A 14,401-nucleotide genomic window follows, 5' to 3' on the forward strand; every position below is an offset into this window, starting at 1 on the left:
GGAGCTCATCTGTGTCCCAGGAGAATGGGTCTGATGCCTTTCTGCGGTGCATCAGGAAAGCCTTTTGGGAATAGATGAGATGGTAGGTTCTCCAATTCTTGCTCCTTTAGTAGGAAAAAACCTTTCCATCCTGTATTGGAGACACAGAAGGGAGTGATGATGCGGGTGCTGTGCCTGCCCGTCTGCTCTGAGTCACCTGGTAGGAGGGTCTGGAAGGAGCAGAGGCCTTTTCTCTCTCCTTTCTCCCCTCTGCATCACTTGCCAGGCCCAAGAACTGAGTCCTCACCCCCAGCTGAGCCTTTTTTCGCCATCACCCTTCTTCAGGGCTACCTCCAGAGGCTCACTTTTAACTGCAAGAGGACTGTGGTGGCTTCTCATTCAGTGAACTCACAGAGTGCCATGAATCATATGTTACAGGAAAAGGAAGCTCCTTGCTGCAGGGCAGCTGTGCCCAGTATTCCCATAGTCTTCCAGGGATGCTTAGACTGGGCCTTTGGTTGATGTCTAGCATTTGTAAGGTATCAACCCTTAAACTGCTGTGGTAGCCCTTGGACAAGTGCATCATTCTCTGCCCTTGTTCCACTCACAATAGGCAGCTTTGGGTGGATCCCTTCTGTGACTGGACATGTGTTGTCTGGATTGATTACTTCGTATCCCCTCCCCCCATTTTTATGGCTGCTAAGAAATGGGATGTGCCTTTCTATAAAGGCCTCTTTGGACAGCTGACATTTGAGTACATTTGAAGGAAGTGTGGGATCAAATTATACAGCTGTTTGGAGCGAGAGTGCTTCAGACAGGGGATAGGAAGTGCAAAGGACCTGAGGTTGAAGCATGCTTGCTATGGTCAGATCATGAGTCTCTAGCAGAGGAAGCAAGGGGGAAGTGGTAGGAGATGAGAGCAGAGAGGTGGTAGGAAGATGAGCTCCTGCAGGGTCCTGTGAGCCACAGAAGGGTTAAATGATCCCCTTTAAAATTTAGACTGGCAAGTCTAATCAGTCCATTTCCACAGTATCCCTGCTCATCTGCATTTTTGCCTTTCATTATTCTCTTCCTTCAATGTGTCCTTCACTTCCCTCTGGTCTCCCTTAATTGTGCAATGGAAAGTTTTTCCCTTCACTAGTAGCAGAGCACAACAATCCACATTGGAAGCTTAAAGGATTGTGCCTTCTTCTCATGACCTAACTTTTCTTATTAACTAGAAAATGATGTCAGTGTTTATCTCCCATGCTTCCTTTTTTCATTGAGATTTCCCCCAAGTCCTTCTCTTAGGCAGGATCTATCTCCTATGGGCCCCTGGCCCACTACAGCTGCCTTGGGTTAGGGCAGCCTCTGATTCTTCCCCATCAGCAAGAGTTGTGTGGTCTTCTGCAGCGCTCTGTGCCCAGAGAACCCTGCCTGAGCATGACTTGGACATGGTGATTTTTCTCTTTCTGCTTTGCCCTTCCAAAGCGAGTTATAAGGTCCAGTCTCAGTATCAGTGTTGTTTCTACAGTGTAACCATATTCATGTTCTTACTGACTATGAAGTCACCCACTAGTGTAGACATCCCTAACCTCCAGTCCATGGCCCTGTTAGGAACCAAGTTGCACAGCAGGAGGTGAGTGGCAGGTAAGCCAGCGAAGCTTCATCTGTATTTACAGCTGCTCATCATCACTTGTGTTACCACCTGAACTCCATCTCCTGTCAGATGAGTGTCAGCATTAGATTCTCAGAGGTGCACGAATCCTATTGTGAACTGCGCATGTGAGGGATCTAGGTTGCATGCTCCTTTTCAGAATCTAATGTCTTATGATCTGAGGCAGTGATGCTAGCACTAGGGACCAGCTGCAAATACAAATTAACATTAGCAGTGAGGTTTGACTGCAAAGAGGCCATGATAAATCAATTGCTTGCAGACGCATATCAAAATCCTATCAATGAGTGGCAAGTGAATTGATGTACTTCAATTATACAGCTGCATCTGGTGGCAGACTTTAAGTCAGAATCTGACACTTATTTTAGTCTGTGCATGGCCTGCCCATTGTTTTATTTATCACTTCCATCTGTGCCTCTTTTTTTATGGTGAGCTGTATAATTATTTCATTGTACATTACAATATAATAATAATAGAAATAAAGTGTACAATAAATGTTACGTGCTTGATCATTCCAAAACCACACCCCCACCTCCAGTCTGTGGAAAAATCGTCTTCCATGAAACCGGTCCTTAAGGCCAAAATAGTGCACAGGTGCGTTCCGTGTCCTTAGGACCTTACATTGACCACATCAATCTGAATAGCTGAACTTACCTCCAGATGAGAATTAGGGGGTATGATGTGCTGGCCTCTGCTGATTCTCTTTAAAAGTTGGAAATATAAGTAATATAAGTATTTAATGAGCCCTGCTAGAGAGCAGGTGTTGGCAAGTGCCTTACATATTCTGTTTCTAGTTTTGCAATTTAGATATTGCTGTTCAAAAACTCCAGCTCAGGAGGCTAAAGAACTCTGCTTACAGCTGAACTTGTGGTTGACTGGGAGAAAGAGCAGAAGTTTATTCTCCCCACTCCATTCCATTTCTGGGTGTGTCTCTGCAGTGGCCAAGCCTCAGTTTCCAGTGGAATCCTTGGTGGGGTGTATGGCCTTTTGTGAGAAGGAATGGGGGAACTGATGTGTGTGGAAACCAGGTGTCATTATCGCTGTGAAGTGCCTACTTCATTGCTGGCTCAGGGACGGGTTTAGAAATGCCTTGGAATTCAGACTTAATCCAGAATGGGTACACAGGTTGATAGCATTTTGCTTTATTCTTCAATACTTCCCTTTTCTCATTTAGAATATTGTCATCCCTTTTACTTTCTCCTTTCTCTGCCATTTTCCCTGGAATGCAGGATGCTTGAGCTATTTCCTGCCTGAGTTTTGCTGTCAAGTACCACAGACTGCCCAGCTCCTGCAACATTGAACCTGAGGCACTGATTTTGGGCTTTTCTTGGCCTGCCTGCCTGCCTGAGATACCACAGCCCTCGAGGCACCCTCCCCATAGAGTGACATGGTACTGTCTGTGTGCACAGAAGCCCTGCGTCAGCTGGTCCAAACAATGCTCATTCTCATTGTGATGTCTTGGTGTGGGCCTGGCAGCTTCAGCCTTTGAGAACCCAGCCGGTGCCAGGGTTGCTGGCCTGCCTTGTGGAGGTAATTTGCCACTCCATACTTATAAACAGATTTTGATCCTAGGAACTTTCGAGGCCTGCTGCTTTCACCCTTTCTTCTGACCATCTTTGTGATGAAAGATGTTCAAGGTAGCCACATGGTTTATTAAAACCAGCGAGAGTGCAACTGCCTAGGTTTAAAATACCATTCTGCCAGGCCAACTGTGAACCCTTGGACAGGTTACTTAACTTCTCTGAAACTCTCTTTCTGTATCTCTAAATTGAAGTTAGTAACCTATGCCACAGTTTGTGCCAGGATTTAATAAGATAATGTTGTGGAAAGCACCTTGTCCAGATCCTGGCACACTGCATGCTCAGTAGAGAATTAGCTTTCTCAGAATCCCAAGCAGGAGAAGACAAAGACAAATAAACTCCATGACATGCTTGCTCTATGTAGTGATTTGTGCTTGGCAGATTTCAGATACTTATAAACCAAAGTAAAAGAGCTTTAATTATGCCCTTGTTTGTGGTTTGGTCTGGTTGCACTATTAACTGATTTAAGAATCCCACCTGCCCTCTCGCTGCTGCAAAATGAAGGACTGTCTGGGAGTCAGGAACTGGAAGTCAATACTTTTGTTGCAGCCTCCTGACTTGCCCATCTCGGAGACGGGGTTGGCAGTGTCATCTGAACAGGGCATGGGGTCAGAGACTGGCCCATTGGATCAGTGTTGGCTGCTCGCTCACTCTTCTTGCAGCCTGGGAGTGTCTTTGGCCCTTATGGATGGAGGTGGTATAGCCCTTTACTCTTCATTTATTTAAAGTTGTGCAATTCCATTTGTGCAGATGTCATGTGCATGAATTACTGTTTGATTTTTTATAAACTGATAGCTGGAGTGTTTAGCGTGACTCTAAAATCAGACTGCTTGAATTCTAGTACTTGTTCTACCTCATACCAGGGGGCTTTAGATATGAAACTTCAGTTTCTTTTTCTACAAAATGGAGTCATGATAGCACTTATCTCATAGGATTGTGTAAGGGTTTGGAGGATGAATCTTCAAAAGTGCTTACATAGTACCTGCTATGTAACATGCTTAATGCTAATTACTTGTTGATATTAGTAATAGCTAGCATTTGAGCACTTGTTGTTACAGAGTAAATATATTACAGCCAAGTAGACATTGTAGGTTCTCTGCACAGTGAACCCTATCAATCCTTGACTGAGGTTATAGCACTGGAGATGCTTACTCCATAGATGAACGTAAGTACTGAAGTGTCGCCAGGAAAGGACTGTTGAGTGGCCCTGCTGGACCTGGAGTGCATTTGGAGCACTTTGTGGGCTTCACAGCACCTGCGTCTCTCTGCTGTCTCCTTTGAGACTCTCGCTTATTTCTCAGTCCTTCCTCAGCCCCTCAGTTTCCCCGGGTCTCTTGTCCTGAGCCCACACTGCCTCCCCCTGCCTCCCAAAGTTATCTTGGCATTTTTTGCTGGGCAGCAAGATCATACATTAGTCTGAGCCTCCAGGCTTTATAAAACACAATGGTGGCTTGTTTATGAATCTATTGGCCTAAAAACTCTGTGAGGTGGGCTCATATAAAATGTAATTGCTGTCACTTAGTGTCATATGAAACATAATTATTGCACCTAGCATCTGCTCATACCTATCTGTAAGATAGGTCTGGTCTTGCTCACATAAGAAAAGGGGCAAGCCTTGCTTTTGACATGCTCATTTAGGCTGTTTGCCCAAGTAAATCAACCATACCATTGAGGTGAATTTTGTTCTTTTTCCTTAGGCTGTTTGAATTATTTCATTTTACCACATTCAGAATTATTGTCATTCTATGATATCTAGTTCATAAATACTGTTTGCTCTGAGCAATTTTCTGTTACACTTAAGAATAATGAACTTTAAGAGAAAGATAGTCTATAATTTTCTGAATTATGCAGTCTAGGAAGCATTGGGACATTAATTTCTTGCTAGAAATATAATTAAAACCCTGTCTCTCCCTTTTTTATGTGCCCAATACTTTACATATACTTTGTCTTATTCATTCATGACTATATTTTATATATATGTAGATATATCAATATGTATACTTTGTAAGTGTGCACACATTTAACATATGGAATATAGAATGATTGAGTTTATGTATTGCTCTTTCTGCACTATTAATGTATTTTAAGAAAGTAGCATTTTTGAGTTGTTTTTAAGTTGTCCCTAATCATTTTGCAGGAAGCATATATTGCATCCTGGGTCTTTTCTGAGCATTCTGTTAATCTCTTTGTTGCAGAGACTTGACATTTATTCGTGACTTTCAGAGCCCTCCCAGTTGCTTCATCCAGAGCTCTATCTCTTATGCCTGGCCTTAACCATTCTGATTCTCACTGTGCATTTTGAAGCAGACTGTTCAAGTTTCTGTGTCTATCACTATTACTTCCCCAGACTAATAGATTTAATAAGGATCCTTCAGCACACGCCAAATAAAGGCTTTGTGTCTTCTAAGGCTCTGACAAACACCAACTCCAAAGGCCGATTGGTCTAGCCTCCGGTTTCCCCTTTGATTATTTTTCTAGAATTCTCTGGTCTAGGCAACCTCCCTGGCCTCCAGCTAGTCATCCAGGCTGATCTTTGAGGAAAAGAAGCTCTCTGCTGGCTTGACTCGCTGGTACCTCAGTGCTGTCCTGGCTGAACTGCAAGGCTCAGAGGAAAGGAAGGCCTTGCTGGGTGGGGACTGCCCATTCATTTTAAATAAAGGCTTTCTCTCTTATGATAATATAATGGTAATTGCCATGTAATATGTGTATTCTGTCAAGAAATAATTGTGAAAAAATTAAGCATGTGCCCTTCATGTGGTTACAGAGTGAACCTAAATCTAACAGTATTTTATTTAACTCATTAATGAGGGAACCAGGAAGTTAGTAAAGCCAGCTCAAAGAAGCATTTGAGGAAGAGTATAGGAATTTTGGAAGGAAAGAAAAATGATAGAAGAGAACCATTAGGTAGGTGTGGGGAAAATGGTGATAGACCATTCAGATCAGCTGCAGGTATGGTAGCTTCTGAGAGTATTGCCAGCAGAAAGGTCTCAGTGGTCAACTCTCTTCAGGATGGCCTTGGCTGAAGAGAGCCATCTTGTCTGAAGTCAGGCTCCCCGCCAGGGCAATCTGCAACCAAAATGTGATCCATGAGCAGGTGTAAAGACTGGTCTTCTTACCCCTGTGTGGATCTCTTAAGGGTCATCTATACTATCTTCAGACCTCCCTCCCAGGATCATTTAAGCCTTCCCTTGCAACTGCACCCCAGCCCAAATTCTCATGCTACCCAGTCCTGCTCTTTCCCTCCCTCTTCTGCCAGGGTTGTTCCAGATGGATCCCCTAGAGCACACCATCATAAACTTGCAGCCCACTAGGGTCCATTTCACGGTCAGCTTCCTGGGGAACCCAGTCCTAACAGTTAATACACAATTAGTGAATGCCCTAGAGCAGTGGTCCCCAAACATTTTGGCAGCAGGGACCAGTTTCATGGAAGACAGTTTTTTCTTGGACCAGAGCAGAGGTGGTTTGGGGATGATTCAAGCACATAACATTTATTGTGTGCTTTATTTCTATTATTATTACATTGTAATAATATAATTAGATAATTATACAACTCACCATTTAAAAAAAAAGACACAGACAGAAATGGTAAATAAAAAATGGGCAGGCCACGCATGAACAAAAATAAGTGTTGGATTCTGACTTTAAGCCTGCCACCAGATGCAGCTGCACAATTGAAGTACATCAACTCACCGGCCACTCACTGATAGGGTTTTGGTATGAGTTTGTAAGCAATTGATTTATCTTGGTCTTTTTATAGTTAAGCCTAACTGCTAATGTTAATCTGCATTTGCAGCTGCACCCCAGCACCAACTTCACCTCCTCAGCTCCACCTCAGGTCATCAGGCATTAGATTCTCAAAAGGAGTGCCTAACCTAATCCCTAGCATGCACAGCGCACAATAGGGTTTGTGCTCCTTTGAGAATCTAATGCTACTGCTGATCTGACAGAAGGCGGAGTTCTGGTAGTAATGTCAGTGATGGGGAGCAGCTATAAATACAGATGAGGCTTTACTTGCTTGCCTGCTGCTCACCTCTTGCTGTGTGGCCCAGTCCTAACAGGCCACGGACCGGTGACCCCTGCCCTATAGAGAAGTATTTCTGTATCTTTGGAGGTTATCTTCTTCTCTACTGTACAGAAATCTACAGGTTCACAAGTAGCTTCATGGTGTCTGAGCTCTTAATATATGATGAACAGTAAAGTCAGACCCAGGTATATTCCTGTACATCGGGGTTTGGCAAACTCCCTCTATAAAGAGCCAGATGGTAAATATTTTTTGTTGTAGGCACACTGTCTATGTTGCTCTCTCACAACTCCTCAACTCTGCTGTGGCCATAGTGACTACACAAATGGCCATGGCTGTGTTCCAATGACACTCAACAAAAACAGGTGGTGGATGGGATTTGGCCTAGGGCTGTAATATGCATAGTATGCAATGTCCTAGTGTGACATTGAAAGGACAAAACTGCTCTCCCACCTTTGCCCTTTTATACTTGTAGAATATGAGATCTAATCTCACAGCAGCCTAAAAAGTGCTGTTATTATCATTTTGCAAATGAGAAAACAGCTCAGTGAGGGTCTCCGTGTCTTACTATTTAAGTAGATGATGGTTCTTGAATTGAACTTGGCGCATCTAACTCTGAGGCCAGTCATGGGATGCATTGGGACAGTTGTTGTGGTCACTATTTGGAGAAGAACACTCAAAGTAACAGAGCTGACTACAGATTTATAAACTGTAGAGGTATCTGAAGAGTCTTTGCCTAGCACCACTCTCTCCCCACCATGTCCTCTGGAATTGTCCCAGAACAGACAGATTTACCTGTGAGCAAAGTAGCTGGAATGGAGGAAGGACTTATTCTCTAAGACTTTAGAGGCATTTCCCAGCCTGGAAGGTGTTTCCCAGTCATGCATTCCTCACATGAGTAGGAGGCAAGAACATCTTATTCCAAGAGGCCTCCTGGCATGGAGTGGAGCCCTTACCTCAGCCTTCCTGCACACTGGCTGTGTCACCGAGCAAGCTCTTTGGTCAGCCTCTGTTATCACAGCTAAGAAATGTGGAGGATCTTGTTCTTATCCAGCTCTCCTGTTGTAAATGTCTATTTAACACAGGGCCTGAATTCCAGTTCTGACTTGTCAGTTTACCAGCTGTGTGACCGCTCAGCAACAAGTTTTTTAAATCTCTCTGAGCCTAGATTTCTTTATATGTAAAATGGAGATGATAATAATAGCAACTTTAACATAGCTAATACAAAAAAGAAATGAGTTAATGTATGTTAAGCTCCTAGAACAGTAACCTGGTACATAGTAAGTGCTGTGAAAGTACTTTCTGCTATTATTTTTGTTATTACTGTTATTTTTAGCACTTAGTATGGTATTTGGCTAATAATAGGTGTTCAATGCATTCTTCAATGCATAAATAAGCTGCATATTAATTAGACTTAGTAAGTTCTAGAACTTCAATCTGCAGTGATGGAAATGTGCCATCTCTGTGCTGTTTACTAACCACGAGCACTGGCATGTGGGTAATGTGAGGAGCTGCATTTTAAATTTTATTTGATATTAATTAATTTAAACTTTTATAGCTACATGTAGCCAGTGCAGTTCTAGAGTGTTCCGAAGTTGTGATTCACTTGGTTTGTATCTCAGTTTATTTGGACTGCTATAACAAGATTCCATAAACTGGAGAGCTTATAAACAAACATTTATTTCTCAAGTTCTGAAGGCTGGGGAGCCCAAGTTCAAGGCACTTGCGGATTCTTTGTCTGGTAAGGGTCAGCTTCCTGGTTCATAGATGGGACCTTCTTGCTGTGTTCTCATGTGGTGGAAATGGCAAAGGTCTCTCTGGGGCTTCTGTTATAAGGACACTAATCCTATTTATGAGGGCTTCATGCTCATGGCCATATCGCTTCCAAAGGCCCCACCTCCTAATACCATCATCTTGGGGATTGGGTTTCAACATATGAACCTTTTATGGGGACACTAATATTCAGACCATATAACAGCCTAGTATCAGCATTTTTCAAACATCCATGGGTGTTAACTTGTAGCAGAACTGAGACTCACAAGACTAGAACTTTTAGGCCAGTACTTTTCCATCCATTATCCACGCAACAAATATTTAAGTTCCTGCTATACACCAGCTAGTTTTCTAGGTACTAGCAGTCAGCAAAGAAAGTCGTAACTTTCACATAACTTACCTGCAAGTGAGGAATGGATGATGTGATGTAAAAGCACACGATAGACAGGACGTTTGAATGCCAGAGGGCAAAAGCTGGTGTTGCCTTAGCGACTGGCTTAGAAGGGAAGGTGATACTGGTTAAAGGAAACCTCTTTTAGGGGAAGACATCGAGTTAAAGCCTACTTGGAGATACGTCAGCTTTGTCATGATTTGGGATAAGAGTGTTCAAGGAAGACACAACAGCAAATTGTCTCAACTTGGGGAGGGGTTTGATCTATTTGTGGAATAGGAAGGCGACCTAAGTGGCTTGAATGGTAAGCACAGGATGAAGGTAAGAGATGAGGTTGGAGAGGAGGGCAGGGGTGGGGGACTTTAGAGTGCCTTTCAGGTCAGGGTCCAGAGTTAGGATTTTATTCCAGGTGCCATGGGGAACCATTGGAAAACATTGAGCAACTTGCTATGATGTGACTTTTGCACGCAGAATATCTTTTTAATTGCCGTGCTGTACATGGACAATGGAGAAAGGCATGGCAATTGTGGTAGCTCAAGTGAGGAGATAATGGTGGTTGGGTCACAAGTGTTGGCAGTGGAGACAGGAGTGGATAGAGCAAGAACTACTGAGGGAGATGCACTAGAACATACTGATGGGTGAACTGGATGTGTAAGGGGGGTAGAGAGGAATTGGAGGAGAGTCTCTACCATTGTGTTGCCAAGCTGGCAGTATTTCTGACTTTAATGTACATACATACCACCTGAGGATCTTGTGAATATGTAGAATCTGACTCTGTGGGTCTGGGGTGGTCTGAAATTTTTGCGTTTCTAAAAAGCTCTTAATTGATGTCAGCTGTTCTTGCTGGAGCCCCACTTGACCTAGCAAGGGCTCTCCCACCTTGTATATGATTCTGCTACAAAGAGGTACAGAACAGTGTCCCTCCAGAGGGCCAGGAAGTGGGGAGTAGGTTGTAGCCAGCCTGGAAGAGCTCTCAGAATTCAAGGTTGAAGCCCTTGTTGGAGACCCCCACAGGCATCTTGGACTTGTGGCTGTGAGTCTCCAGAGACTCAAGGCATTTGCTTCGTGAGGACACAGAAGTCCCTGCTCCTTTGTTCATCCTTAGAGCAGAGTTCCTGGGCAATTATTTCACAGCCTGTAGCAGTGTAGGCATAGCTCTTCAAGTCCAATCTTTAGAACTACATTTGAGGGATGTATTTACATGAAAAAGAAGCCTTGAAAGCAACATGACCTGTAGGCATGAAGTCATTGCGACTCCCTGTGTATAACCCACCCTGTGTTACTTACACAATTGCTTTCTTGGTGTCTGGGTGAGAGAAATGAGAATGTATCACTACAGATATTAATAGTAGGATGATCAGTTTCAGCGGAAAGGAAGTTGGACTCTAATGTGGTCCTCTAGCTGTGGATCCATTTCTTAATGAAACAATGAAACAGGAAAGGAAGTGTCAGGGAGTTTAATAGGATGCATTTTGCTGCAGAAAATTGCTGTAAGTGAAACCTATTACCAGGCTATAGGATTTAAGACTGTTTTGAAATGAGTGTATTCCCTCGTATAGAAAGGACTAGCTCAACAATATTGATCATCCAGGGCTAGCACAGAATGTTTTATTGAGACAGGATTCCATATGGAAGCTTTTTGTAAATGAAACTAACATTTGATTACTGGGAGAAAATTACTGTGACTTGCCATCTGGTTTCCCAGTCAATACCTTTGATTCATGGTGCTTCTAGTAGTTCTTAATAATCTGCCCCATTCCATATGATATGAGATATTGAAGCTATTTTCTTTAGTTCCTCCAGCCTAAACACTTAGGGTTATTGTACCAAGCATGCACTCCAGCTTTCTTCTATCAAATCTTTGGAGTTCCCAAGTGCTGTGGCATTTATCATTACAGGTTATTAAATTATCATGTGGTGTTTTCCATTTTTATTATGTTCTTCACTTCTAATGAATGCAAATCTTCTCATCAGAGCCCACACAGATTTTATAACTAGGCAGTGTCTGTTGGGGACAATGAGCTGTTTAGACCCAGCCTTCATCAAAAGGACCAATATCCTCTCTTGTTTTTCAGCAGGAAGCTATTCAGTAAAACCACTTTATCTGTTTGTGGTTTTGCTGCTCTAAAGAAGTCTGAATCCTCTAATTCCCAATGTTTGTTTTTTTCCTATTTGTTTCTCTTTCAGTTTGGGGATTACGGTTAACCCCAGAGATAGGTGGTTAAAAAGAAAAAAAAAGAAAAGAAAAGAAAAGAAAAAAAAACAAGCATGGTTTAAGAGAGCCCTTAATGAAATATCTTCCGTTCGTAGCATGGTTGTAGAATTGAGACAGGGACTTTTCCTGTGCTTATGAAATGCTCCCAGCATAAGCGTGTGTATCTCTCTACCCTGTACTCTAGAAACCAGCACGTTACTTCTTGAATGGGGATTCAAAGTGATGGCCCCTATCACAAAGCTGAAAAAATTGTATCTACCAGCAAAATAAAAGTCAGATCTATGGTGTAGTCATGATTGCTTTCCAGAGTTGGAACTCCAGGGAGAAGTGGCACTTGGAGGTGCTTTTTCTGGAGGGACACTCAGCCCATTGTGAATAAGGGTAAACTTTACATAAGGTGCTTATCATCAGGACATGCCTTGTCTTGTTAGAAAGTGGTTGATGTTATACTTAGAAAATGTCTCTATGACACCAGCCATGACTCCGCTGAAAGGTATCACAGGATTTTAGGAGCCAGACAGTCCTGGGGTGAAATCCTGTCTCTACCACTTTCTAGCTGTTGTGATCTTAGGAATGTTATGTAACTTTTCTGGTCTTTCATCTCCTCTGGAAGATGGAGATAATAATGCCTTCTTGGCAGCTTGGAAAGTTGTGAGAATTCACAGTAATATGAGGTAAGTTTCTACCACACTGTTTGCCATTGTTTATACAAGTTGTGTTTTAAAACAGAACAAAAACATTAAAAAGTTGGATGTCCCAATTAATGTCTTATCCTAGTTTTTGCCATTCTTTGGATTAGTATTAAAAAAACAACAGCCTTCTCTTAATTTCTGTCTGTTTCATTCCTCCTGGATCTTTTGACTACCTCAGGACACCACTGTAGGTGTTTTTCCCAGTTGATGCAAATGATAGGACTGTCATCTTGATAATGCCAGCTGGGTGGATTGGTTTGTTCCTATGTGCTAGGGTGAGTCTACCCTGCAGCCTTGACTCTAGCAGATGTGTGTTAATGGCAGTGTTAGAACGGGCTGGTCTCTCTGTTTTCTGACCTGTGAGGCATCTCACAGTCAATGACCTGTCAGCAAGATGGCGGGTGCAGGAGGAAAGAGGGAACTGTAACTGCAGGGCAGAGCCGGGTAAAGTTGGGCATGAGAGGGAATCTTTGCACTAGATATAGGAGTTTTTAAGTTAGAAACTTCATGAGATGCTTTCATAAGGCACATGCTATGGTTTGTTTCTGGTGTTCTTGGCTTGTGTGAAGGTGTCTCTTTCAACACGTCTTATTTTTCAAAGCATGAAGTCAGAAGGAGCTAGTGTGACCCAGTTAACATTATAGGGCTCCAGCATTCCCCAGGTATCCATCTGGTGACCATCCCTCACGTCCCAATCTCCTGCTACCTAAGAACAGAACCATGACCCCATGTCACCAGTGCACACAGCATACTTTCAGCTTGTTGGTCCCAAGTTAGGCAATAATTATTTTCTTACTGAGATTAAGAATGCGTTGTCCTTTATATGCAACTGAAGAGCCAATGCTTTCATTCTAGAAGCTGAAGATCACAGTCTTTCCAGAGAGACTGTACATTTTATTTTACATTTGCTAATATTTCTAATGCCATTGTAGATCTGCTTGTCTGTGCAGTTTCCCCAAACATTGTGTCTCTCTTGGATTCCAGCTTTTATTAGACACAAACATCTTATTTCTGTAATTGTTTTCGTTGTTGGGACTGGCTCCATTATTCTCTTACCTCCGAGCCATTTGAGTCTCTCCTGGAAGGCCGAGATGGATGCAGTTACTTCCTCATTTCCAATGGATCAGGAAAAATTCAGCTAAAAGAATTTAACTCTTAGAGCCACAAGATACTAGCTTTATATTCAGTGGGTTGGGTTCTCTTCTCCTTCCCTTTACTGTGAGACCCCAGAGCATCCATTTTCAATGGAGGTGGTATCACCCATACTGGAGGAAAAATTGCTTCTTGTGGGTGGGGGAAGAAGGCAAAAAACTTACATTTTTATGCATGAAGCATAGATATACATATAACAGATACACAGTTATACATTTTATCTGTGGTATTAAAATTTCATGGAAAGTGACTAGGAAGAAATGCCTAAAAAGACTCTTAGGGAATGATCATGAAAAAGGGTAAAAAACAAAACAAAACAAAATAAAAATACTGCTCTGAAATTGTACCTGTGATCCTTCATATAACCCATCCACAAAAAATAATACCCCAAAGGGAACTCTGTTCTTTGCTTGGGATGAAGAGATGGCCAGGTGCTGTTCTGAAAGCAGGGAGGGGCTGGTGTGTTCCCAGCTAAAGAGTGATTAAAAACACTTTGGGGAGCCGGGCTCGGTGGCTCAGCCTGTAATCCCGCGCCTTTGGGAGGCTGAGGTGAGTGGATTGCCTGAGCCCGCGGGTTCGAGACCCGCCTGGCCAGCGAGACCTCATCTCTACAAAAAATCAGCTGGGCATGGTAGCACATGCCTGTAATTCCGGCTACTTGGAAGGCTGAGGCGGAAGGATCGCCAGAGCCCAGCAGGTCGAGGCTGCCGTGGCCGGGAGCGGCCACTGCACTCCAGTCTGGGCGACAGAGTGAGACTCCAACTTCAAAAAAAAAAAAAAAAAAAAAAAGCCGGGCTCGGTGGCTCAGCCTGTAATCTCCCGCGCCTTTGGGAGGCTGAAGTGAGTGGATTGTCCAGGCCCGCGGGTTCGAGACCCGCCTGGGCAGAGAGACCTCATCTCTACAATAAATCAAAAAATCAGCTGGGTGTGGTGGTGCATGCCTG

The 14,401-nt window shown here is 43.2% G+C and overlaps 1 protein-coding gene across 1 annotated transcript in view; it reads left to right on the forward strand.

Moving 5' to 3' along the window:
* The first annotated feature begins 4,273 nt into the window (after nt 1-4,273).
* The window catches only part of SLCO3A1 (solute carrier organic anion transporter family member 3A1), a 280,491-nt gene continuing 270,363 nt past the window's right edge, over nt 4,274-14,401 (forward strand). The window contains exon 1 of the mRNA XM_008050578.2: nt 4,274-4,378. Coding sequence (XP_008048769.2) covers nt 4,373-4,378 — 6 coding nt within the window. The 5' untranslated portion in view covers nt 4,274-4,372. The remainder of the gene's footprint in view (nt 4,379-14,401) is intronic.

Source organism: Carlito syrichta, unplaced genomic scaffold, assembly GCF_000164805.1.
Source record: "Carlito syrichta isolate Samal-C Ts95f unplaced genomic scaffold, Tarsius_syrichta-2.0.1 Scaffold61181, whole genome shotgun sequence".
NCBI classification, from domain to species: domain Eukaryota; kingdom Metazoa; phylum Chordata; class Mammalia; order Primates; family Tarsiidae; genus Carlito; species Carlito syrichta.